The sequence below is a fragment of the Gopherus flavomarginatus genome, chromosome 9 (genome assembly GCF_025201925.1).
Source record: "Gopherus flavomarginatus isolate rGopFla2 chromosome 9, rGopFla2.mat.asm, whole genome shotgun sequence".
NCBI classification, from domain to species: Eukaryota; Metazoa; Chordata; order Testudines; family Testudinidae; genus Gopherus; species Gopherus flavomarginatus.
Window position 1 is genome coordinate 51394753 of NC_066625.1, and position 27669 is coordinate 51422421.

A 27669-nucleotide genomic window follows, 5' to 3' on the forward strand; every position below is an offset into this window, starting at 1 on the left:
GGGATGGCCAAAAAGGACATCTCATCTGATCTCCTGCATAACACAGGCTAGAGAATTTCCACCAATGTCCTGAGCCACCCATACGCCCTCACTCATTTTAACCACCCAGTAGCACTCTGTTTTCCTCCCACAGTAACCACCTTCTTTCAGGACTCAGGCATCAGTAAAAGGAGAAGGGAACTGTCACGGGGAGAAACAGGACAGGAGTATGTCTGAGGGATTACCAAACACACATATCTGATCAGGGAAGGAGAACCAGGGCCAAGATTCACTCACTGCCCCAGATTTCAAGGGCCTGACTGATTTCTAGCTCTTTCTTTCCCTGGAAATTCCTTTGCTCTCTTTTGGCCCCCACTGTTCAGACAGAGAGCCCCATTGCTCAGTTTGGAAGGGTTCAGGAAAGGAAGTCCTGAGAGCTGTTAACACAGGCAGAGGCAGAAACAACAAAATAAAAAAGTAAGACAGGCTGACAATTATACAGAATGTGACCTTTGTGCGTGCAGACAATGTCTAAGAACAGCCCCAGAGTACGACACACAGAGAAGCCAAAGAGATGCCAGAGATACTGGAGGCAGTGCCAGTGGAGAGGAGGGCAAAGAAGGACCAGTCTGCCACCATGCAGGGACATTCTTCACCACACATGGGGCCATGAGGTTTCAACTCCCTACATTCTACTCCTGTCTCTGTAGCTGAACATGGGCTCCCTCAAAACCCACTGTGAGGCAAGATGAACGAGTGGACAGAGTCTGGAACTCCTGGATTTTATCCTTGGCTCTGCCACTGATCTTCAGTATTATCTAAGACAACTCACTTCACCTCTGTGCCTCAGTTTCCCCATCTGCAAAAACCAGGGGTTCATGTACTCCTCAAAGGGGTGTCCTGAGGATTACAGTTTAGCTAGTGCTTGGAAAGCACTCCATACTATAAAAGTGCTGAGTGTTACTACTTAGGGTCCCCACTGGAACTCAAGGGTAATGGTGATAAAGGGGAAGAGCATAACACCAACAGCAGGCTCAGAAAGCAGCTACTCCAGCCTGTGTGCCCTCTTTGATGAAAACCCCGGTCTTTCTCCCTCAGTCCTTGAGCTGCAGAAACTTTCTTGAAGGCAGCCACCTACTCCCCACCAACCTGGAGCAAGATCAGGGGTTCTCAGCCTGTGGGCCATGATCACTCTGCCCTTCTCAGATTGCCAAATGAGAGGAAGGTCCCGGCTAAGAGGCAGGAGATCACACTATGGAAGAGGTTGAGGACCATGGCTCTTGACCACCACATCTGCTGATGGGAACCCTGCCCTGCTCACTTTCATATAAGCAAGTCTTCCATGGAAGGAGCCACAAGCACACTGCTCCCAGGAGACTGGCATGGTGTACACAGCTTTCCATGCAGAACCATCTGTTGTGAGGAATTCCCTGAGAGATTTTTCAGCCTGGTCCAGACTCTGCCCAACTCCTTTAGACATTATCTGCTCATACTCTTGCATGTTTGGTGAATACATTAAGCTGAACAGACAAAGGATGAGAAATTCTTTTAGCTTTCAATGGATCAGTCCAAATATTAGTTCAATTGGTTGGCCTACCGCGGCCTCCTCTCGCACACACACGCCCATCCTGCATGTGTTCCCCACCCTTGTATTTGCAATAACTGCACTGGATTGGATTTCTAACTTGTGCAGCTATTACACAGTTTTGGTTGGTTTGATTTTGCCAATCCCAGTCTAGTCTGGTCCGCTCCCCCTTGCCCGGGGACTGGAGAGAGGGACTCACCACAAGTTGAGCATTTTCAGGCAGCTACAGAAAGTGTGTAGAGAGAAAAACACAGAAAGGAAGAAAGAGCAATTAGTTCACAGAGGTGGGATGAAAGCATGTCACTGCGAGCCATGCAAACATGCAGTGCAGATTGGCAGACACATATGCCTTGCCCACCCACCCTCTCTATTCCCTATTCCACCTGAGGACCCACTGCTCATTGCAAGAGATACCCTGACAAATCACTGCTCAGAAGTAGGATGTGTTTTCACTGTCCTGTGGCCTGGGACAAATATACCAGGACGTCAGAGTGTCAACAAGGAGTATGCCATCAGGGAAGTCTGTGGCTGGCCCACCAGGAAGGGGATCCAAACCACAGACTGTCAGACAAGGGCTGTGTGCAGGTGGCTTATGGCATGGATGAGATGCCATGTTGATCACAGCTGCTGGGGAGGGGGAATCCCTTCATTCACTTACACCACCAGCACAAGCGGAGTCTGCAGCATTTGCGCTGGCTCTCCCTGCCTGCCCACAGATGCAGGGAGGTGAGACACGGCTCCACTTTTCCCAATACACTACCTCAAAAACTGGCAGGGAGCCAGGCAATCCAGCTAGCCCTGGCCTTCCCTCTGAGTGGTCCACCTTACTACAGAGCAGTAGCATTAGGCTAACTGGTTGCCTGTGTCCACAAGACCTCCAGCCTCCTGACATACTCAAATAACTGAAGGGAGGACAAGTTTGGACTTGTGTGACAGACACACTTTGCAAGCAAAGATGAGGGGACGTCTTGTTTATGAACAGGAACCCAGCAGACTACACAGGGTAATCATGACTAGATCAGCCAGTACAAGACAGTCCCCACTGGAATGTCACATGATCACCAAAAGGAGACTCAAACCACAAACTTAGGGACTGGAAAGGGGAAACTGACTCCTAACCATTGTCCCTCCTCACAGTAAAGCAAATAACTGCTGATGCCAAGACAGGCTAATAGGTTATATTGATTTTTTGTACTGTGGTGGCACAGAGGAGCCCCAGTGATGACCCAGGCCCCCACTGTATTAGGCACTGTACAGACACAGAACAAAAAGACAGTCCCTGCCCCAGAGGAACTCTTGGTGATCCTTTCTTACATCTGGCCATAAGCTGGGATGGGGGGAGCGGCCGCTCCCCCACTGAGCACAAGTGGCACCTTTCTTGGTACCTTTTACTCACCCAGGGGAGTGATTAAAAAAAAAGGCACCACCTGTTGCAGTGTTTTAATTTTACTCACCTGGCGGCGCTCCGGGTCTTCAGCGGCGGGACCTTCAGTGCCATCGAAGACACTCTGAGTGAGTGAAGGGTCTGCCGCCGAAGACCCAGAGCACCGCCGGGCGAGTAAAAGTGCTGCAGCGGGTGGACCCCCCCCCTTTTTTTTTTTTTAAATTGCTCCCCCTGTTCCCTTCACCTGGCTATGCCACTGGTGGGGCCCAAACTGTGCATAACTGAGGGCTGTGTTGGCAAATCATCAGGAGGCTGAAGGCCACATCTATGAAATTTGCATAACTGGACTGCAGCCACTGTGCTCTGCTAGAGGTGCAGCCCACAGAGTACACATCCCAGCAAGCAATGCAGCACAGTCATTCCGATCAAGACAGCTAGGACCTGTAGTCCCTATTAGCTGCACTGTCCATACTGGCCAGTGGCCAACACCGCAAGCTGCCTTTTTGTAGCTGCCCAGCTTACAGGAGGCACACAGCCCCTCAGCTCTTGCATCACCTGGCTGGGAAGGGAACACAAAGATGTTACTAGGGCTCCTCGCTGCAAGATGATTATTGTAGCTCACTACCCACATGGGTCAATGGTGAGATACGCACCGTGGAAGTGATTTCCAAGGGGCACAGGAATGGATGATGACGAAGAGACACTCACTCTCAGGGATAGCAGGGGTGAGACTGGTGCTCACCGTTGATGCCAGCTTGACAGACACTTTGCACCTCAAGCCTTTCTGACCCAGGACTGGCAGTTTCTTATCCTCCTTCACTCCATTTCCAGCAAAAGACTCCCCACCCCGAAAGACCAAGAAACACAATGCCTGCCAAGCAATAAGAATTCCACTGAGCCACATTGTGGCCCAGATCAGAGATGACTGTGCCCACCAGTAGTGGGAGGCAGAGTGAGGGCAGTGTTACTGAGTATTCTCAGTCCATGTAAGCATGCTAAGTACATGCCAAGCAGCAAATCTAGGGGGCATTTGACCAGGGGTGAAAGTAACTTAAAGGACTTACAGGTACTCTGGAGTCCTGAGGAGAGGGCAGGGCCTCTACTGGAAGAGGCGGGGCCTTTAAACACCAGGTGCTTTAAATCAGGATTTAAAGGGCCCAGGGCTAGGGCTGTGGTAGCAGCAGCTGGGAGCCCCAGGCCCTTTAAATCACCCCTGAGCTACCAGCTGCAGAGGGGGCTGGGAGCCCCAGGGGTGATTTAAAGGGCCCGGGGCTTCAGCTGCTGCTATCGCAGTGGAGCCCCAGGCCTTTTAAATCACCATGAGAGGGGGCCCCAACCTCTGGCGGAGCTTTAAAGGGCCCGGAGCTCCACTGCAGCAGGGCTCTGGTGGCAGTTTAAAGGGCCCGGGGCTTCAGGTGCTGCTGGGAGCTCCAGATCCTTTAAATTGCTGCCAGGGGAAGCTGATCTGTCTCAGTACGGTGCACTGGCTCTTGCTGGCACACTGTACCGGGGCGTACCAGCCTACTTTCACCTCTGCATGTGACCCTGCATGTTCCCCGTCACCTCTGGCCCAGATCATGGAGCAATTCCCGGCACATGAGCCGGTTCAAAGGCAGCCTTCGAGCCATTCAGCCCTCTGTGGGGGAAGTCAGTTTTGTCAAGCCATGACTGAGCCTTCAACCCCCTGCCAGTGACAGTGGGGTTCAAAGCCCTTCCTGGTTCAGAGGAGGGGGCAGGAGCTGGGCTGCTGCTCATGTGGACAGCAGGCTCCACGTCTTAGCTCCTGTTTAACAAAGATCATGCAAAGTGCCACCCAGTGGTTCCAGAGGGCAGCACACATGCAAGAGAAGCAGAATGGCCAAGTCAGCAATCCCGCCCCCCCGCCCCATATCCTGAGAAGCTATGGACAAACATCCTGCTACCCCACGCTGGCGGGCCCGAAGGGAGATTTAGCAGCCTTACAGGCAGAAGGGCTAGTTACAGTTTCAGCCTCTTTCAGCACCTACTGGACTGGATTAGGGAAGATTCACGGCAAAAGCCCTGCCAGGGCTATTTTCAGACCACTCTGCCTACATGGCCCCTAGGTCTCCCAGGTAGGAATACAATGTTGCTAGATTGACAATTCCTTCACTGACCCGGGGCTGAGCTGTTTCTGTGCCCACAGCAGGAGCAAAGGAGACACCTCCAACTCAGGGAAGATGCACCAGGAGTCACATATTTGATTTTCCAATTATTGTTTACCATCATCTCGTTTGCAACGCATGCTCTAGCCAAAAGTTACATTCTCCAGGCATCACAGAGAAAAGAGGCAGCAGCAACACAGAGGTACCATGCAAAAAGCAGCGATATTCAAGGAAAAGATATGGATACAAGCATCAAATATTTAAACAGGTAAAAATCTCACTTCTTTTAAATACAGAAGATTTAAAACCACATCAGTGAAGACACTATTTGTAAAGCAAACATACTTAGCTTCCTCCACCACTTCCACCTCGGCCTGTGCTGTGATTGGTGCATTGGAGTGTGCCCCTGTTGGGTCGTCAACATTCAGTTCTCCATTGGTTGAACTGACTACCTGAAACACAAAACAGAAGCAGCTAGGAATGAAGTCTCTTGGCAGGGTTAGTCAGCAGCTCACAATTGAGTGATAGGCCTGTCCTGACAATGGATGCTGTAGGAAGAACATGTAAAACCTACAGCATGAGTATAAGGCACTTTCTACTGTTGACGCCTTCCTCCCGGCCACGGTATACCCTCCTAGAAGTCTGCAGAATTCAATGAGACGTCCCACAGCAGTGATTGAGTGCCGAAGTAGGCCTGTTCTCTACAATACATTCTCCACAGTGCTTGTTTTAATGGATCAAATGATGGGACTTCCACCACTTCCCTTGGGAGGCTGTGCCACAATCTGTCTCTTATATTCAAACTAATTTTTCTTTGTTTCATCCCATGACTCCTACTTCCGCCCTTGTAACATCTGGTTATATGGGACATTTCTGATGAATATTTCCCCCCAACACTTTTACAGCAGATTTTTCTAAAGTCACCAACTTCTGAGTCCCAAGTTTTTGACTCCCAGCAGCTGGGAAACAGCTGAAGAGCTCAACACAAAATAGGTCTAAATGTTTTGACACTAGGTAGCAAGATATCTTGTGGAGGCAAAATGGATTCCTTAGCACTTGGATACAAACTGATAGAGGCACCACTTGAATATGGTCCACTAGTAGCCTGAGTGTCAGTAACTCCTCTGCCCTAGTCACTGCCCCTGATGGCAGAGGCACTGATTTGGGAACACACTCTACCTCATTTTCCTCAGAGTGAATTATTTTGCTTAAAAAAAATAATTTTCTCGTGGCAAGGTATGCACTTGAACCCTAATTTACATTTCCCTCAATATAATTCACATCACTGGCTGCTCAACCATTGTCACCATTGGTGGTTTTAAAACACCCCGTTCTCCAGCTCCTAAGAGTCCAAGATAGTGTAGCCAGGAGAACAAGGAGGAGGTTTTGAGAAACTCAGTCACCATACTACAGCAGCTGCAACTATGATGACAATGACTATGGAACAGGTTCACTGAAGACCAGACTGTAGCTACTCTGGTTGGCCCTCTACACTCATCTGGAAAGCACCAGGCACTCTTGAGTACTACTGAAAACCTTTACAACTGCAGATTCTTGAAGTGACTGCACATCCTGGCCAATTGGTGAATGATGTATGGTTGCTCCCACTCCTATTACCCTGTCAGAAGGCAAAGACAAAGTACCATGCATACCACTTGCTATTATCCCACATTTAGGAAGAGCTAGAGATCGAGGTTGTAATGGTGATAACTAAGTCTGGGAAGCAGTATGGCCTACGCTGCTGTCAGATGTCAGGACTCATGGTGTTACCAGGTACTCCTTGTTGGGCTAGGATGAGCTGAGCTCCAGAGACACTGGAGGGGGGAAAGAGGGAAGCAAAGTTGTAGCAGTTCTTGAAGGTGGCTTGTTATTTATTTTATCCATATAGATACCCATTTCCCTGTAAGTTCTCCATGTTGTGTGTGCCCCAAGTGTCCTTTTTCTCTCTGGGAAATGTTTATAGGGTGGCTGGCCCCACCCAGCCTTTGCCCAAATACTTCCAAATTCAGTACCTTTCCCAAGTGTTGCTTCTCCTCAGATGCTGACCCTGGTGCTGTTTATGCCTTCTCTAATGTTGCCTCTTCTGCAGCTACTCTGGAATGAGCTGATTTATGTAGGGCCTCAGCCACCCCCGTGCCCCAGAAGATTTTGCTAAGGTTTAGTAGTTAATTGAAGCCAGCAGGGCCATCCCCTAGTTGTAATTTCTAGGGGCATATCTACATTACAAACTTTTGCTGATGCAAGAGACATTGACATAAACCCACCACAGTTAGCAAATTGCTTGTGCAGGTGCATACTTGGCACCTTGTGTTGTCACAACGTGTATTCACCAGGAGTGAATGCATCCGACGAAGAGCACATGCATGCATATGCATTCGACGAAGTGGGTATTCACCCACGAAAGCTCATGCTCCAAAATGTCTGTTAGTCTATAAAGTGCCACAGGATTCTCTGCTGCTTCACCAGGAGTGCTTGTGTCAAAGCACAGTGCGGTGTACCATGTGATGCAGTATCCCACTGTGCAACTCATCACCTTCCAGTGCACAGTCTTTTTGGACGTTTTGGCAATGCATGGTGGGCCAGAAATGAGTTGCGTAGTGGTGACTGGGAGCAAGGGGTCAAGTTCCCATCATGCAACTTTCTCCACCCCAAAATGTCACCTCTATCCTTTAATTTTTGCATCTATTTTGAAAATCCCATGAACCCACGTGTGACTCATCCCTGTCTGCCATTTGTGAGAGATGCATGCAGCTTGCACAGCTCTGTACTCTTGCCATGAGTGTTGCAAGCACAGGACACACTGATCCTTCAGTATTTGCAGGTGCAAGAAGAGCCATGGGAAACACGATGATTTCCTCGAGGTCAGATTGCTGTGGGACACAGTGAGAACCAATTCAAGATTGTTGGTGGTGCTCAAGGAGCAGCTGCAAACAGTGGAATACTGCTTCTGGGACCAAGAACTGGGCACTGGCTGGTGAAATCACATGTAATGCAGGCTTGGGATGATGGCTGCAGAACTCTCGGATGTGCAAGGATCTATGTGCCAAACCTGCCCCACCTCTCCAGCGCAGACACACTGAAATGAAAGCTACACTGACAGTGGAGAAGTGAGTGATGATGGCACTGTGGAAACCTGCAATACTGGATTGCTACTGGTCAGTGGGAAATCATTTTGGAGCTGGAAAAGCCACTGTGGGGGCCATTTTCATGCAAATGTGTGGGCCCATTAATAATCTCCTGTTATCATAGAAATGTAGAACTGGAAGGGACCTTGAAAGGTCATTGAGTCCAGTCCCCTGCCTTCACAGCAGGACCAAGTACCATCCCTGACAGATTATTTTGGCTCAGATCCCTAAATGGCCCCCTCAAGGATTGAACTCACAACCCTGGGTTTAACAGGCCAATGCTCAAACCACTGAGCTCTCTCTCTCCCTTGTGTCTCTCAGCAATGTGCAGGATACAGTGGATGGTGTTGCAGCAAAGGGGTTCCTGAACTGCAGTAGGGATATGTATACAACTCTCTTTTTTGGCACCTGACCACCCTCCCACAGAGCACATTAACAGACAGGGCTGTTTTTCTATGGTTATGCAGGCGTTGGTGGATCCCTGGGGACCCTTTACCCTGCTGGCGAGTCAGGGAAATGCAAGACACTTGCATCTTCAGGAACACAGAGCTGTTCAGAAAGCTACAAGTAGGGACTTTCTTTTCTGACAAGCAGATTACCATTGGCAATGTTGAAATGCCAGCAGCGATCCTGGCAGGGCCGGCTCTTGGCACCAGCGTTCCAAGCATGTGCTTGGGGCGGCACTTTTCAAGGGGTGGCATTTTGGCTTTTTTTTTTTTTTTTTTGCACTTCTGCAGCATAAGACCTGGAACTGGCCCTGGATCCTGGGGGATCCAACCTACCTCTTACTCCCCTGGCTCAAGAAGCTGTACACTGGCCACTTGGACAGCACCAAGGAAAGATTCAACTATTGGCTCAGCAGGTGCCGAGTGACAGCTGAATGCACTTTTGGTAGACTGAAAGGAGGATGGCATGGTTTACTGAAAAGACTGGATCTGAGAAGAATATCCCAATGGCTATAGCTGTCTGTTGTGTCCTGCACAATATCTGTGAGACAAAAGGGAAAAGTTGCCGCTGGGGTGGAGGTGGAGCAGCTGTCTGCTGAGTTTGAACAGCCTAATGCAAGGGCTATCATAACAGGTCAGTGTGCAGCTACATGGCTCAGGGAGGCTTTGAAAGAGCACTTTAGCGGCAAGCCACAGTTGTGGTGGACTGTGCATTACTTAGGCCTGAAGTTTGGGGCCTCTTAGGAATTGTGTGGTGCTTGGTGCACACCTATGAACAGAACACTGACAAAGCACTGATTACTGCTGTGATGCTTGCTGTACATTTATTATTTATGATTATTTAAGCATAATTTATGATTATTACGGTGTTTGTCACTGACCCTGTGAGTTGTGTCACAGTGTAAAAGTAAGTGGACACCTTTGATACCACCAGTCATTCTGCAACGTATGTTGGGAACGAATAAAGATGAATTATTTTCCAAACAATAGAGTTTTATTGAGTAACAAACGCACTTCAAAACTTCTGTGCACGTTAAAACCAAATAAATAAATTTAGTAAGATTTTAATGTAACAGAATTTAACAAAAGGAAAGGAACATTTATGTCCATTTTAGTTACACACACACACACCATCTGTGGCTCTCACAGGTCAGTGTATTTGAAGCTTCGTCATCTTTACTGTCCCTTGGTGTGCCATAGTAGGGGTAGGGATACGGTCTCTGATGCCATATGAAATATTGTGGGGGTGTAGGGAGATACTATACTGGAGTTCTCCATGGACTGCAAAGGGAGGCAAACCTGGGACTGTTGAAACTATAGATTCACAGGCGCCTGGATTATCTGTGTTTGCAGCAGAAGCACCATTATAAACTGGTGCAACTGCCTCTGACTCCCAGGCCTTTCTCCTGTCAGCTCTTTCCTTCTCCAGGCTGTCTGCAATATTCACCCTCCAGGTCCTCTGCTGACAGCCTGGTGGAGCACTGACTTGTAGGATCTTGCCGAACATGTCATCCAAGTCCTCTGCTTTCTCCTCCTTATCTGACTCAGGCATTCTGCGAGTGTGGAGGGGAGTCCCTGAAGGCTGCAATGGCAGCAGCTACAGACAAAACACAGAGGTTCCAAAAACAATGAGGAGTCCTTGTGGCACCTTAGAGACTAAAGAATTTATTTGGGCATAAGCTTTTGTGGGCTAAAACCCACTTCATCAGATGCATGGAATGAAAAACACAGAAAGTAATATAAATATTACAGTACATGAAAATATGGGAGCTGCCTTACCGAGTGGGGTGTCAATGCTACCGAGGCTAATTCAGTTACGGTGGAAGTGGTCTATTCTCAACAGTTGACAAGAAGGGGTGACTCTCAAGGGAAGGAAAATTACTTTTGTAGTGCTAATGAGGTGAATGCAATCAAGGTGGATGTCACTCATTTTCAACACTTCCAAAGTCACAACAAAAAGTGAAAGTTAAGATACCAAACTCCCTTCCTGTGCATGCCTGAAGTTTTAAACAAGACACGCTTATTGACACCTCTGCTTCGGAGTGCTTGTGCACAGCGCCATGCACAGATCCTGCCATGGTGACTATGGCCTGCCAGGGGTAAGGGAAATGAGGAAGGAATTGCTCGGTTGCATGAAATGACGAGTAACAGGACACTGGCACTGAATACTGGCACCTTTTCCACAGGCAGTGGTGATTTTAGCTGATCTCACTCCTGAGGGTAACAAAGGTGCAGAGAACACAGCTGCCGCTGGTGTCCTGAAGCTGCCCCAGCCTGTGTACTGCTAACCTGTGCACTGCAATGGTGTTTGCTGAAGTTATCGTTGACTGGTGTGGGAAACCATCCTACTGTGGAGGAAGAAATAAGGCTGCCATCCCTAGAAAACTGCTGGAGAGGATTGCAGAGGACCTCCATGAAAGTTTCATTGAAATCTCTTAGGAGGATTCAAGGGACATCCCTAGACACAAACTGCACTGCATGGTCCCCAGCCTAACTGTACAAAGGAATGAAAAGCAGATAACGGTACCTGGCTTATAATTGTTCTGTTGCCTCTTCTAATACCAGTAAATTAATGAAAAGTCGATAGCTGTGTCCTGCTAATTTGGGGGTTCCAGCAGAGTAATCAGAAATAAATTTACACACTTTTCCTTTCCCTTCATTGGGCTCGCCCCTGCTTGACTGCCAGGACTAGCTGGACTACAGTGGAGTCTGAAACAGGTCACGGCATAACTAGATGCCTCAGCCGCATGTCCCCCATCCTCTTCCTCCTTGTCCTCGCTGTTCACATCAGGGGCCTGTGACTCGGGCTCCTCAGAAGAATCCATGGTGGCGTGTGGGGTTTCTGTCAAGTATAGCATTATGTTCTTTGTAAATGTAGCAAGTCTGTGGCTTAGCTCTGGATCAAAGGCCTCCCTGACCTTCTGGTATGCCTGCTGCTTCTCCTTTGCTTTCACATGGCACTGCTGCTGATCCCTGTTATATTCCTTCTCCTGCATTCCTCGTGCAATCTGCTCAGAGATGTCCATGTTTCTACAGCTGGTCTCTAGCTGTGCGTGCAAAGCCTCTTCTTCCCACAGACCCAAGAGATCCAATATCTCCTCTCTACTTCAAGCCAGAGCATGTCTGGAGCACGTAGCCAGCATGGTCAGCTGCACACAACAGTGGAGAGCTGCTAGGTGTGCCTGCCAAGCTGGATAATCAGGAAAAGGCATTTTAAAAATCTGCAGCTTTAAAGGGTGGTGTGGGGGGGTTTCTGATCTCCGTGACTCCTGGGCGGTGAAGTTCACAATTGTGCCCAGAGCAGTCAGTGCCGGACATTGTGGAACAGCTGCTAGAGGACACTTAGGGTTGACACAGATAATGCAACATCTACATTCAAGCTATGACAACCTCAATACGTCAACTATGGCTCAACACTGCTTAGAGAGGTGGTGTTACTATGCTGGCGTAAAGGGAAGCCTACATCGGTGAGAGACAAATTTAAGTGTCAACTAGGTTGATGCAAGGTGGCTTATGTCAACCTAACTATATAGCATAGACAGGCCTAGGGCAGTTAAACTTTCTGCAGATGCTTTTCCATTAAACCTAACTTCTCAGAGGGCTTGAGTTTTCTCTTCATTTTTTACCCAGTAACAATTTACTATGTCACACATGGCAAATTCCTTCCAGGAAAAACAGCTACTGTTCAAAAACCGATCCCGAGAAGACCCAGAGATAGCCAGGCATCAGCTGAGGAACTCTTTAGGTGGCCATGATACAGGAATGAGACTAGCTGCTTCCATAAATGATGCTCATGGGCACAGCAGAGCAGTTCTGATTTCTACTAACAGGTAATGTAGAATCACAGGGTTAGAAGGGATCACAAGGGTCATCTAGTCTAACCTCTGGAAAGATGCAGGATTTGTTGAGTCGAAATCATCCACGACACTTGGCTATCCAGCCTACCTTTGAAAACCTCCAGCAAAGGAGCTTCCACAATCTCCCAAGGCAGTCTGTTCCATTGTCCTACTGTTCTTACAATTAGGAAGTTTGTCCTGAGATTTAATGGAAATCAAGTAGAGATTTAAGGGTTTGCCACATGATGGAGGAAGTCTCTGCAGAGATTTAGAGGCTGCAGTGACTAAGGGGTTGCCTACACAGGGAAACTTACTGGCATAACTATATTGGTACAATATAGCTATACTGGTATAATGCCTCCTGTGGACACACTTATTTCAGAATAAGTGCGCCTTTTTCAGTTTAGCTCATATCACTTTCAAACACACAAACTAAACTGGAAAACGGCACTTTTATTCTGAAATAAGAGTGTCCATCCAGGGTATACCACCGGTATAGCTGTAATGGTATAATGTGTGTCTATAAATTTTCCTTGTTTAGACAAATGCTGAGTCAATGTAGAACAGAGCCACAGATATCCTGCAGACACTAATTCTTCATCCCAGTTTTCAATGTCTCAGGTGCTCAGAGAATTCTCTAAGTGAAAAGGCCCACTAACATGCTGGACTATAAAGAACAAGAGTCCCTTGAATCTAGCCAAGTATCAACAGCAAGATTTATACCTCAGCAAGAACTGATATTAAAGTTGCAAGCAGTCTTTCCACACAGAAGTTCTTGGGCAGCTTGAAAGTTTCTAGATCTCTTAGTGCGCACCGATAAAGGGGGCTTGTAAGCATGCCATATAGTGTAAGAGTCACCTCATGGTCAGTCTGGCTAAGACCTGTACATGGAGAATAGTACCATCCCACCCAGGAGGAGACTCCCATAAGCAATGAATTAATTTACTGGTGACATTACTCTCTCAGACTCTGTAGTGTGCACTTTCAACTGGGATTCTACAGCATTCTGAGAGCTCTATGAAATGACTTCACCTCAATCATTCTTCAGCCGGTGAGAGACCTTATGTGCCATTTTGGGTGATGAGAAGCAACACCTTTAAAGTACCTCCTGAAGGAGAATGCAGAGGATTCCGTATGGTATAATCATAACTGTGTGTGTAGAAGAACTGTATTTGGCTTTTGCCAAGTGTTTACTCTGTGGTGCACATAGCACCTACCTAAAAGGAAGGAGGGAGAAAAACAGTATGCAGATCCACAGACCAGCAGATCAATCCTTTATGACTGAATATTCAAATAGCATTTTTGTAAAACACCCTCCCTATATCAGAGTGAAAGAACAAACTAGTTCACTGTGCAATGTGCATAATGCTTCTGAAGAATTTTCAAAAAGTAACAGGGCTCAATTCCTCAAAGGCTCAGACCTCTCACTCCCTCCAGTTCTGGCACACACCATGGAAGAAATCTCTTCACATTCACTTCTACACACCCAGTTCATATGGCCAAGCCACAGCTTGTGTCACAGAAACCAGAGCTGAGCACGCCAAGCAGCTGTCACATGGCAAACCACCACGAAGGAATTCAGTTCATCGCAAAAATGAGCATTGATAGTACACAGCTCTCCTTATGCTTTAATGGCTTGTGTTCCTTCATTTTAGGTATGGAGCCCAGGAGGAGGCTGCACTAAATGCATTTTGCATTTATTCCTCCCTGTTACTAGTGTAATAAAGCTAGGCTTAGCTAGGCTGGAAGGCAGTAAGAGAAAGCTGATTTCTGAGAAAGAAAACTCTTTTCAGCTGATTTGGAACTAAGGAGTTGTGCATAATGTTAACCTTTATAGTGTTTACTACTGTTACTCATTCCACCTTCATTACCACTATTACGTCGCTTGTTACATCCTATCTCTGAAACAGCCAGGGCTCCTGCCCCACAGAGCTTACACTTCGCATTTGTACAACACTTAGCACAACTAGGCCCCAACCCTGACTGAAACCTTAGGCTGCTTCTCAAATACAAACAAACAATTATGAGGTAATACATTGGGGACCTGGAGAAATACGAAGTCAATAGAACCTCAATGTAGCATCAATGTGCTTCTCTCATCAATCTGAGAGGAAAAGTAACTGTACATCTTCCTCCCACTAGCAATTCTACAGTGCATCACTACCGTCAACCCAGTGATGCCCCCCTGGATACATCTCATAAGATGCATTCAACCATCTGCTCACACACAGACTACATATAAAAACTGAACTAGAAGAGCAGTAACTTTTTCCTAGCACTTTTGCGCTTGTATGCAACAACCCACTTACGTTTATGTCAATTGTCAGTAACACATCTAATTGTCTTATAGCTTAATTACATCATTTTGGAGGACTGTATAATCGATACACAATCCTATTCCGTATTCTCTCCGCTAGTTACAAGTATAAACAGGAATAGTATTTCTTCATATACTAAACTGTGGTTAACAGTTTATCTGACTATCAAGTTTTGGTAGATCGCTCCATATATCTTATTTTAAATAATTCCTGGTACAAAGATATTGCAGGGACTGTAGCAGTAAGCGGAGTTGACCGTCATTGGTCCTCTTGGGTGTCATGTGACTACAGTTTAAGCATTAAGCTACTGCAGGACAGGGCTTGTCTGCTTTGTGAAGAGCACCCAAAAAGCACAGTTGCTTCTGAGTACACACAGTTCTCCTGATCACAGGAATATTGTAGCTGAGATTAAATGAGACTTCAGGAATTTTAAACAGATTCTGATGGCAAAGCTGTGCAGGTCAGGAAGAGCTAATACCTGTACTGATCCCCCATGACGGTCTGCAGCCAAGTGAGATGTCAGGTACGAGGTATTTGTCTGCCGGCTTGGTTGGATCTCCCACTCTCCTCGGCGGTCTGATGACGCTGTCTGCTCAGGTGTTCAGAAGCATGACAGCAAGAGATGGAAGGAAAGATAAAGGTGAGCCAAGGCAAAGCAATGAGAATATAATAGTTAGTGGGGTTAGTTCACTGAAAAAAGCAAGGCATTTAAAGAACATTTAGGTTGGTTAAAAGTTCATTTTACCAAACACACTGCACATCTGAGAGCAATAAGTGCTGGAGAGGATTCATTCAACCCAGCAAATGGAGAAATGAATTTTCAGAAAACATCTGAGCTACTTCAGTATGGGTTCTGTTTAGATATTTTGACACAGGAATTTACAAACTAGTGAATGGAACTGTAATATATTTTTAACGAGGTCTGTCAAGACACAGATACTACATCTTATCTGCAGTGGGGTCAGACACACAAATCAGCACTGGACATAGGACTTTTGAGTCCAGGAGCCCACACTGCAAGATGTCTGCTGAGAACCATGTTTATTATACCAGGAACTGATTTCAAAACACACCCAGTAATGCAAAAAGAAATGCGCTCAAAAGTTTTCACACCTACTTTGCAAGTGCGAGTTTTTCCTGAAAATAAGCCCAAGTAAATCAGAAGTTATTATGTTTTCTTCTTCCAAATGGAGACAAGAGTACTAAACTAGTCGAACTAGTTGTTTTCAGCTACCATTTCTTAGCAGGAAAGTTTTGCAGGCTATGGCTAAAATCTGAGGCTTTTAGCGACATGGCTGTGCCACTACAGTCATGCCGCTAAAAGGCACACAGTGTAGCTCTCCTGCCGACAGAAAACTTCCACTCCCCACGAGGGGCAGCAGGCAGCTTTCTTGGCAGGAGAGTGCTGTTCATACCAGCGCTTTTCATCTGTAAAAGATTTGTCATTCAGGGGTGTGTTTTTTTAACTCACTTGAACAACAAAAGTTTTGCCGACGAAGTGCCAGTATAGACAAACCCTTAGCTACTCCTGAAACGTCAAGTATTAGCTACGGAAACAGAAGAAACAATGGCTTGCTCCATAATGGTGAATCGTATGTTCCCATAAAAGCAAAGGTCTTCTCTATGCAATATGTGGCCAGTGCATCTCACCATGGGAACTATCAAACCAGTGTGTTAAACAAAAGTAAAAAAGCATCAGTAAGGGGAAAGAGAAGGACTGGTTAGAGTAGTGGTTCTCAAACTTTTGTACTGGTGACTCCTTTCACACAGCAATCCTCTGTGTGCGACCCCCTTTATAAATTCAAAACACTTTTTAATATATTTTTATATATTAACACCATTATAAATGCTGGAGGCAAAGTCAGGTTTGGGGTGGAGGTTGACAGCTCATGACCCCCCATGTAATAACCTTGCGACCCCCTGAGGGGTTCCGACCCTCAGTTTGAGAACCCCTGGGTTAGAGAGAAGAATGGAACACTATTGGTACAATCAGGTCAGTTTTTCTGTATGTTCGCTTATGTAACTTTTGGGAAGAGAGAGATACAAGCTATATCTAAAATACAGCACAAAGAGTAGACTGTCTACCGGGTGGCATGTTCTTTCTGCCCCAAGTGCAATCAGTACCTCTCACAAAGTAGAACTAGCTCAAATTAATGGTGAGAGACTGTTGTGCTTGGCATCCGCTTAGAAATATAGCGCTTTACTAGGAAGCTTAATTAGGCTACCTGTCCAATAGAGATGGAACATTCTCTAATCTGGAGAGACCAATTCAAATGCTTCTCCATGCTCTCAGGGCTTATCTACAGGAACATAATTTGTGGCAAGCTGGCTGTAAATTTACACTGCACTACTGTACAGCATACTAAGTGCGCATGTGGACACTACTGCTGGGCACTAGAAGTTCCCTAGTGCACTTTAATCTACTCTCTTTCAAAGAGGTGAAGATCAAAGTGCAATAAGGAGCTTCTAGGGCACAGCAGCTGGGGCCACATTGACACTTAGCATGCAATATGCGAGTGTGGCCTTCATTTACATCCCAGCTTGCCATGAACTAAGTGTTCATTTAGACCAGTGGCTCTCAACCTTTCCAGACTACTGTATCCCTTTCAGGAGTCTGATTTGTCTTGCATACCCCCAAGTTACCCCTCACTTAAAAACTACCTGCTTATAAAATCAGAAATCAAAATACAAAAGTGCCACAGCACACTGTTACTGAAACATTGCTTACTTTTTCATTTGACCATATAATTATAAAATAAATCAACTAGAATATAAATGGTGTACCTACATTTCAGTGTATAGTATAAACAAGTCATTGTCTGTATGAAATTCTAGTTTGTACTGACTTTGCTAGTGCTTGTTATGTAGCCTATTGTAAAACTAGGCAAGTATCTAGATGAGCTGATGTACCCTCTGGAAGACCTATGTGCACTCCCAGGGGTATGTGTACCCCTGGTTGAGAACCACTGATTTAGACAAGCCCACAGCAGCAGACTACATGACAATAGTCAGTCAATAAAACACCCGTTAGCTGCATTACTATCACCACATAAAAGACACAGATCAGTGCTACTAGGGCAGGACACTTGGTATTCCTTTCATAAGTGTCACATATCCCATAGAGCTGTTCAGAATGTATAGCCTTGAGCCTAATTTGTATTTGATTTGCTCAAGTTATATGGTTTCCACCCTCTCCTTTTAATGAGAAAAAAACAAAAGACTCCGGACTTTCTGAACTTACGTTGGTTCTGTGGAGGTAGTAGTGGACTGACCGCACATACCTGAAGCAGTGAGGGTGCTGACCATATGTGAAATCTCAGATTCTACAAGGATGGTAGAATACTTTCTTGTTCTGATATGAAATGTGACTAATACTGATGTAGGTGAGGAATGCTGAGACCGAGGTCAACAGATGTCTAAGGCTTGAGTTTTCAGATTCCCACAGCATATGGACAATTAAGCACAACTTTATTAACAAAAAGCGATGATGAATGAGAAAGGCACAGTTGAAAATGCACAAGAACCAGCACTAGTTCAAAGAGGACAAATGAACTCACTGTGCTCCTGAAAAAAAAACAGTCTGGAAACAAAAAAAAGTGGTTTAAAGCTGAGACTACTGTTGCCTGAAGCTGGAGGGGCAGGGGAAGGCCTTTTTGAAAGCCACCTATTGAGTATGCGGCGATTCACAATTCACAGACCCCAGAGGTCTGGTTTGAAAGTGTCTTGGATTCTGTTGTGAGGTAAACAGATTGATATTATTGTACAGTTTGGTTTTGGACAATAGAGCTGTAAGAAACTTGCTTCCCCAAGCTCAAGCCCTAGGGGGTTATGCTCTCCAGTATGGGGTGAAAGGAGAAGGCTCCTGCCAGAAGAATTGACTGAAGAGGATAGTTTACTCTAGTGTACAGAAAAAGTTAATGCTCTCATTAAGGATTTATTGGCAGAAGAGAGTCTGGTAAGACGTTCCTTCCCTGGGCAATGCCCTTGGTAAGTTAAAAATTGCATGTATTACTAGTCTTGTGGGGGTTTTCCCCCCAAACTCGAATGAACTATTTGCAGTTTCCTGGAGAAGTGGCAATACGGAGCCGATAAAGACATGCACATCAGGAGTCTTCCCCTAGGACTCAACGTACTTTTCAAAGGGATCCAGTGGCCAGGAGTGTTCGCATTTAAAAACATTGTGGAGCACCTAAGAGTACATCTACGCTGCAGTAAGAGACCTATGGCACTGAGTCTCAGAGCCGGGGTCTGACACTTGGTGGGCAAGAGGGCAGGGTCTCAGAGCTCAGGAGCTAGCACAAGTCTGAACAGTTACACTGCTATTTTTAGTCCCATAGCCGCATCCCGCAAGCCTGACTCAATTGACTCGGTGCCGCAGGTTTTTCTGTGCAGTGCAGATCTACAGTCAGATATTCCCCTTTATGAAGTTACTGGCATAGAACAGTCTGGGGAAGCAATGCCTCCCTTCCCCCTCCACCTCTCAGGGGCTGAAGGGGGTTACATTAGCCTTTTATCTCAGTACACTTTATAGTAGTGATTCCTAACGGTTTTAACTGGAGTCTCCCTGGGACACAAAACAACTGGGAACCTTCCCTGCCCTGGCACATGCTGTTATCACTCCCTTTCTCCTGTGTTTTTCCTGTATATTCCATCCCCTGCCCACCCTCCCCCACCCCAACATGAGCCTGACATCCTTCTGTCTGTTCTCCACTCCCTTCCCTCATCATCTTGTTTCTTGCTTATTCCTTTTCTCTCTGATGTGTATTTTGCTTCATGCTGCTGGTGATGACCTTCTCTGTCTCCTCTCGTGGTTGCTCCCCTACCCTAGTTTTTATTTATATTGCAGACGTGCCAGTTTGGGATATAGAGGATTCATTATCCTAGGCACTGTGCAAACCATGGAAAGACACTTCCTGCTGCAAAGAGCTTAAAATGGAATTACTACCAAGCATCATGCTGACCAGGGTGCAGATGTCTCTGGAAGAGGCAAGCTTGGCAGCTACCTACTGCTAACAGAAACATGTCTGCAAATGAGAGTGATGTGGCCAGTAGCATACTTATTTTTACCCTGAATTGGTTTAGCTTCAGCGTCTAGCCAGTGAAACACATTATGCCTTTGGTTGCTACATGTTTTAAGGACAAAATCAGTTAATGATTGTAAGGTGCTCCAACATTACACCGGACAGCCACAGAATCACTATGTAGATACGTAAACATAAGTGTGTGCACTAATACCCACTGAAGATGAAAAATGAATAGCCCTAAAGGCAGCACACAGAGCAGTAACTCAAGCTTTAATTGCTGCTGCAGCAGGGGTTAAGATCTGATGCTGTTGCGATCAGCTAGAGCCTACATTAAGTCCAATACACCAGACAAGCTTGGAGTTTTAACCCTCTTGATGTCTAGTAATGGAAGGCGAAGAAGTCAAACAATGGCTATTGGAAGCTCTGATATTGTCTGGCACAAAATGACAGATACAGCTTAACAGGGTAGGTGGCTTTCTAAAGCCTTCATACTCCAAGGCCACAAGTTGCTCTCTTTAGGACAGATTGAGCGTGATCTGCTCAGTGTGCCTATAATCATTTAGCTGCGTAGAGTCTTGTGCTCCCAGATGCCCTGGTCAGCCTACCTGCAAGTTTTTACTTTTCTAGGAAGAAAGGCCTGATGTAGAACCATAATCAGAGAGCTCAGCTTAATTCTACATGACTGACAAAGGTTACAGGTTAGCATATACATTAAATATTATGGCATTCTGAAATAGCCATATGACTCCCATCAACTCCTTCTGAGTTGGGTACCTATATCTGAGGGCAGAACTTGCCCAAACAATTCATTTTTATTTTAAATGGAGAGAAATAATGTTTAGTTGGTTCTGGGAACACAGAATACATCACTGATACTTGAGAATATAACTGCCTGTTAAGTCACTCAATTAACCCAAAGTTAAGCAAAGATCCTCACACTAATCTATGTCTTGGCTAATAGTGGGCTAAAATGAATTACTCTTTAATTATGCTTTGTCAAAACATGCTCTGCTGCAGAAATACTTTTCCATGGTACAAAAATGCTTTTGGGAAAGATAAATATTCTGAGCACCTGATCACTTTGAGGCTGATACAGATATCTTAAGAACAGATTTCACTTAGGAAAGTACCTAGTAAAGTACAGTGAAGATGAATCCAACTTGTTTCTGATTCCACTTCATTCTCTGGTCTTTGTTTTATATAAGTTGTCCTTTTGAAACAGCACACAGGAGCAGCTTGTGTACAGGACTGCAGACTCAGGAAGTCTACTGGCCCAAGCTGTTCTATGGCACTCAGCTAAACTGCAACATATTGTTGCAACATAAACTGCAGCATGACCTGGCCTCTTACAGCTACTAGTGAACATCTCAAATCCAAACAGCATGTAGCCTTCTGCCAAGAACAAAACAGGGAGGGGGTGCCACAAAATAAGAGCGGAAGAGGAGTGACAAAACAGCAAAAAATCCCCAGAAAACAAGAGAGGGAAAAAAGGAGAAAGAAAATGGACAGAAAACAATGGCTGTAATATTCACAAGGAGATGTGTCTGCGAACCAGTGGGGAACCTATTCCAAAGGTCAGATTTTGACATGGGATTTGTAGTTTAGGTTGACTTTCCACGTATAGTTAGTTCTTTTAAAAGATGGGAAAGAGCAATGGAAACTGTTTCTAGAAGAAACTGGTTACTCCACAGTGGAGAAGTCTGGTGATCAAGTGGACTTTGCACAGCTTGTCCAGTGTCACATTTCATCATGGAGAATATCCACAAGGCACAAATCTCTCCTAGAACAGAAGGAAATTAACAGCAGTAGCTCACAGAGTTACCCTGGCCATACACAGCCTCAATATGGCATAAATCCAGGCACAGAAGTATAGTGGGGAATTACATATTGAGACAACTTTACCAATAGGAGTACAAGAGAAACTTCTCCCCCGCACCCCCAAACAATGGAAGTAGAACAAAGTACTTTCCTACAATATAGGAAATGGTCTGAAGATCTGTGCCTTCAGCCAGTATCTTATGCCCCACACAAACAGGGCCGGCTCTAGCCATTTCACCTCCCCAAGCACGGCGGCACGTGCGGGGCGCTCTGCCGCTTGCTGGTCCTGTGGCTCTGGTGGACCTCCCGCAGACGTGCCTGCAGATGCTCCACCAGAGCCACGGGACCAGCGGACCCTCCGCAGGCACACCTGCGGGAGGTCCACTGGAGCCGCCTGCCGCCCTCCTGGCAACCGGCTGAGCGCCCCCCGCAGCATGCCGCCCCAAGCACACGCTTGGGGCGCTGGGGCCTGGAGCCGGCCCTGCACATAAAAGTCTTGGATCAGGGACCTTAGTGACGAATGGGCAGAGGTTTCTCATCCCTTCTGGGCTGGGGAGGGAATCTTGTGATAAGTTCGTATAAGGCCGTATGTAAACCTCCAGGAGATGGGATGATTTAGAGAGAGTACCGTACCTCCTGCTACTTACTGGCTTTGGAGCCAGTGTTTTTTGTTGGGCTGGGTGGAGGTAGTTGAAGGAAGTGAGTTAGTCACCTGCACCTGCATACTGGGTGATGTGGCTTGCATCTCATTCATTTACGATGGAGGGGAAGGGCAGGGTTCTCATCCTCCTGATGATTTTAGGATTGGCGCATGAAGTGATAAGATTTCCAGGTAAGAAACCCAGGCTGCAGAATAGGAGCACTATGAACAGAGATCACATCTGATTCCTGCTTTGCTGCACCTCTCCTGGGTTTGTTTGCATGTTGTTTGGAACGCATTCTTCCAGCTTTTTCTTTTGTTAATTTCTACAATGTCTCAGTGTTGGGATATTTAACAACACTGTTTTGCCACCATATTTCTCCCACATCTAATCCAGTAGCTGAGGCCAGGGTGCAGCATCAAAAGTTGTGTAGGAGCACAACACAAACTGCTGTGAGGGGGTTGTAGTTCAGTACTGAGGTGCATCAGAGTACCACTCTGGACACAGATTGGCCAGATAGGCCTTTTTGGACATTACTGGCATTATGGTAGCACCTAGAGACCCAGTCAAGGTTTACACTGTTACTTGTTTGTACAGCCAGGGCAAGGGAGGATGAAGTAACAAAATGATCAGAGTTTAACAAAACAGAAGTTTCAGTTCATTCCTTATCTAACCAAGGCCAGACTCATGCCCTTATAGGCATCATGACAGAGGCAGGTTTGAAAGGATTACAGGGCTGGCACCTTTAGAAATTTTGACAGGGAATGTTTCCAAAACAGAGCAGCATGGGAAAAGGCACAGTGGTGTTTGGGCGAGAAGCGGACAGGCAGACCACAGAGGTTGCCATCGCTGAGAGAAAGCAGCAGTTAACAGCTTGACAAGTGGTGATGTCACTAGATCTCTATGGTGCAAGGCTGAAATTCCCACAGTAGGTAGATGAAACTGGAAGTCCCTGTGGTTCAGCTTCATCTGCCCACACTCACAGACCTTACTGTGTTAAAAGGATACATCATTTAAAAGCCATATTCTTGCTTTAATTAGCATCCTCTCCCCTCCAGGAACCCGAGGCAGCAATCTGCTGTGGAGTCCTTGCACTGTGAGACATTCATTTTCCTGGCTCTGTTGCCCTTTGTGACACGAAGACTCCTTTAAGAGTCAGAATTGAAGAGCTATCCAGCAGTCCACACATCACAGGGTCAGTTTCTCCACAAGGGCACTTCCCAGTTAGTGAGGCATCAACCAGGGTTTTCTATAGTCCAGGGGCTTCTGACGCCACAACTCATCATTGCCTCTTCCACCAAGGAAAAGAAGTGATTTTCAGATAAAGAAAAGAAAGGTCCATAGAGTCCATCTGGAACATTCATCAACATGTCTACCTCAAGACAGACACTGGAACTCACAGAAAAGTTGATTTTAAAAATTACACATTAATGGTTGAAATGGTCTCTAGATTTTAAAAAATACCTAGTGGAAATGAACCATGCCAGGGTGTGCATTGCTATACTGCTGCACTTCTCAGGGGTTGAAGGCACTTTACCTTCATCTAGATGCCTATTTTATTCTATCCAGGTTCTTATAGCAACCTCATCACCACAGTAACTGAGTGCCATCCAGCAGTTCATTAAATGGCATGACTAGCATCTCACGTTTGCTATCTCCCTCAACCTCTTCCCAGGCGAAGAACTGTGTGTTTAGTGAAGCGTTTTTAATGTACATGCTGCTCTGCATTTATATCAGAAGGCCAGTCTGCACCTTGTGCTTGGAGTGAAAGCTGTCGAGGTCTGTGACGGTCCTTTGTTCCTGAGTTCATTCCACATTTGTGACTCAACACATCCATCAATACCCTAGAAATGTGCACCTTGATTTGGCTAATTGCCAAAGCAGTCAATCAATGTGGCCAACAGTGTAAGTGGTCAATTTATCTACTCCAAGACTGAAGTAGCAGGGGGAGCTGTAGGACATGACAGATAGAGCTGTGCTATTGGTCAGACCCAATACGCATGAGCAGAGCTGTCTCTTTCAAGAACTCTGAAGTTCATAATAGATATGTCACTATTTGCGATAATATTAACCAATCCAAAGCTGTAGCAATGGACACCACCTAAATCTAAGCAAATGTGTCAAATTTAAACCAAACATTAATGAAAGCTGGAAACAGAAAAGGAGCATTTTTAGATTTTGATTAACTTTCAACCCAGTTTGAGCGCAGGTATATTGAACAAAAGAAACTAAAAATGCAAATGTATCAAATTAGCAAGCTTTACTTTGTGGGAAAATGAAGGACTGTAGGAGTTACTTCAAGTAAGAAGAAGATGTGAGCAATGAGATTGAAATAGCTAATCAAAGATTGCAATCCAGTTCCCTGCCTCCCCATCCTACCATGCTCTCTTGGAACATTACTCTCGTCAAGATGTGGAAGGCGAGCCCTATCCTGGCTAGAGGAAGAGCACAGCCACACAGGCTGAATGTCCCTGTTCAAACTGGGTGAGAGTCTGAATATTAGGCAGTTACACACAGGAAAAAAGGAACCAAGTTATCTTTGAGCAAACTTGTCATCCCTTCAACTAGTAAATCCTGAACCTTGCTGAGAACTAAACAGCAGAGTCTGCAAAAGGAAGCAGAATGGCGAGTTAATCAGGCTTCTCTTTTCAAAGCTACAGCACCTGCCTTTTAAAAACATTCAGCAAAATTAGGTCTGTGTTGGCTTGTTTTAACTTCCACCTAGCAATAGTCGCTAACAACGGCACCTTCCTAGTCAGAGGTTCAGCCTTCTCTCTCAAAACAGTAGGAGATATATGCTCCTATTAGTTTCTTGATTTAGGATGACAGAAGAAGTGAATCTTATGCCATCATGTGCCAGCAAAGCCCCTCTGCCATGTACACTGGCCAAACTGGAAAGTCTCTATGCAAAAGAATAAGAGGACACAAGTCAGACATCAAGAACTGTAACATTCAAAAACCAGTAGAACACTTCAATCTCCCTGGACACTCAATAACAGACTTAAAAGTGGCAATTCTTAAACAAAAAAACCTTCAAAAACAGACTCCAATGAGAAACTGCAGAACTGGAATTAATTTGCAAACTGGACTCCAACAAATTAGGCCTGAATAAAGACTGGGAGTGGATGAGTCACTACAAAACTTAATTTCCCTCTGCTGATAATCACACCTTGTTAACTGTCGGAAATGGGTGACATCCACCTTGATTGCACTGGCCTCATTAGCACTATAAAAGTAATTTTCCCTCCCTTGATAGTCACCCCTTCTTGTCAACTGTTGCAAATAGGCCACTTCCACCTTAATTGAATTGGCCTTGTTAGCAATGATCCCCCCACTTGCTAAGGCAACTCCCATCTTTTCATGGGCTGTAATATATATTCTGCTTACTGTATATTTCACTCCATGCATCTGATGAAGGGAGTTTTAGCCCATGAAAGCTTATGCCAAAATAAATCTGTTAGTCTCTAAGGTGCCCCAAGGACTTATTGTTTCTGAATCCTTTAGAACAGAGGTTCTTAACCTTTTTATTTCAGAGCCCCTCTCCCAACATGCTATAAAAACTCCATGGCCCACCTATGCCACAACTGTTTTTTTGCATATAAAAGCCAGGGCCAGTGTTAGGGGGTAGCAAGCAGGGCAATTGCCTGGGCCCCATAACACAGGGCCCCCATGAAGTTAAGTTGCTCAGGCTTTGGCTTCAGCCCCAGGTGGCAGGGCTCAGGGCCCTGGGCTTCAGCTCCATGCAGGGTGGGGCTTCGGCTTTCTGCTATGGGTCCCAGCAAGTCTAATGCTGGTCCCACTTGGAGGAACCACCAAAACCTGCTCACAGCCCCTCAGGGGGCCCTGGACCACTGGTTGAGAACCACTCCTTTAGAATACCATGGCAAAGGGGAGAGGCTAGCTCAGTGGTTTGAGCATTGGCCTGTTAAACCTAGGGTTGTGAGTTCAATCCTTGAGGGGGCCATTTGGGGATTGGTCCTGCTTTGAGCAGGGGGTTGGACTAGATGATCTCCAGAGGCCCCTTCCAGCCCTAATAATAATTTATGAAAGTACTGAGTGACACACACTGCATCTCCCTCAGATAATACAAAGTCAACAAATCCAGATGTTAAGTCTTATTTCTACCAGGACTGTCTCTTCAGGACCTCCGTTTGATTAAATCCCTTCCCCCCAATTTCTCAGGTCAGGCTTGACTCTCACTTGGTTCAGGAGTACCACCCCAATACACATGGAACTACTATAAATGAACTTTCCTTGAAATGTATTTCACTGCTATAAATCAGAGACAAATTTTGAAACAGTACTGTTAGAATCACGTAGGCCTCTAGATTCAAGAAGTGGATAGAAAATAGACATGCCAGAGAGCTGCTCCTTATAACAGAGTTATGCGGATCTAAACAGGTAGCTGAAATAATAGCTTAGAATGTTAACATTAAGGGAAACACACCTCTGCCTCAGAGCTTAGAATCTTACTTTCAAAAGAAACTCTTTAGAAGAGGCCATTAGGACCAGACCACTGGGTTATGGCTATGCAGCACAGTGCACCTTGAACCTGTTTAGGAGTGGTCTTGAGTCTCACTACCTGAGCTTAGTGAGGTCATGTTACATTGCAGAGATAACATAAGTGATCTCTCTCCTGCCATCCATCTCCACCCTCAGATAAACAGAGGCTATGGACACCATTTCTTACCCATTCTGGCTAATAGCCATTTATGGACTTAACCTCCATGAATTTATCCAGTTCTCTTTTAAACACTGTTATAGTCCTAGCCTTCATAACCTCCTCAGGCGAGGAGTTACATAAGTTGACTGTGCGCTGTGTGAAGATGAACTTCCTTTTGTTTGTTTGAAATGTTCTGCCCATTAATTTCATTTAGTGGCCCCTAGTTCTTGTATTATGGGAATAAGTAAGTAACTTTTCCTTATCTACTTTCACCACATCACTCATGATTTTATATACCTCTATCAGATCCCCCCTTAGTCTCCTCTTTTCCAAGCCGAAAAGTCCTAGCCTCTTTAACCTTTCCTCATATGGGACCCATTCCAGACCCCTAATCATTTTAGTTGTCCTTCTCTGAAACTTTTCTAGTGCCAGTATATCTTTTTTGAGATGAGGAAACCACATATGTATGCAGTATTCGAGATGTGGGCGTACCATCAATTTATATAAGGACAATAATATATTCTCCTTATTCTCTATCCCTTTTTTAATGATTCCTAATATCCTGTTTGCTTTTTTGACTGCCTCTGCACACTGCGTGGACGTCTTCAGGGAACTATCAACGATGACTCCAAGATCTTTCTCCGGATTCGTTGTAGCTAAATTAGCCCCCACCATATTGTATGTATAGTTGGGGTTATTTTTTCCAACATGCATTACTTTGCATTTA

At 45.7% G+C, this 27669-nt stretch overlaps 1 protein-coding gene across 6 annotated transcripts in view; it reads right to left on the reverse strand.

The window, feature by feature from the left end:
- CSNK1G1 (casein kinase 1 gamma 1) overlaps positions 1 to 27669 on the reverse strand; it is a 292459-nt gene that overhangs the window by 8758 nt on the left and 256032 nt on the right. For 3 of the 6 annotated variants that reach the window (XR_007776268.1, XM_050967442.1, XM_050967446.1), the window contains 2 exons: positions 15275 to 15385; positions 5417 to 5523 (listed from right to left, as the gene is read on the reverse strand). Coding sequence is in view for 4 of the 6 variants with exons in the window: in XM_050967442.1 (XP_050823399.1) it covers positions 5417 to 5523; positions 15275 to 15385 (218 nt within the window). In the remaining 2 variants the exon portion in view is untranslated. Of the gene's footprint in view, positions 1 to 5416; positions 5524 to 15274; positions 15386 to 22053; positions 23407 to 27669 lie in introns of those variants that run through there. The other 3 variants (XM_050967443.1, XM_050967445.1, XM_050967444.1) reach the window with 3 other exon arrangements.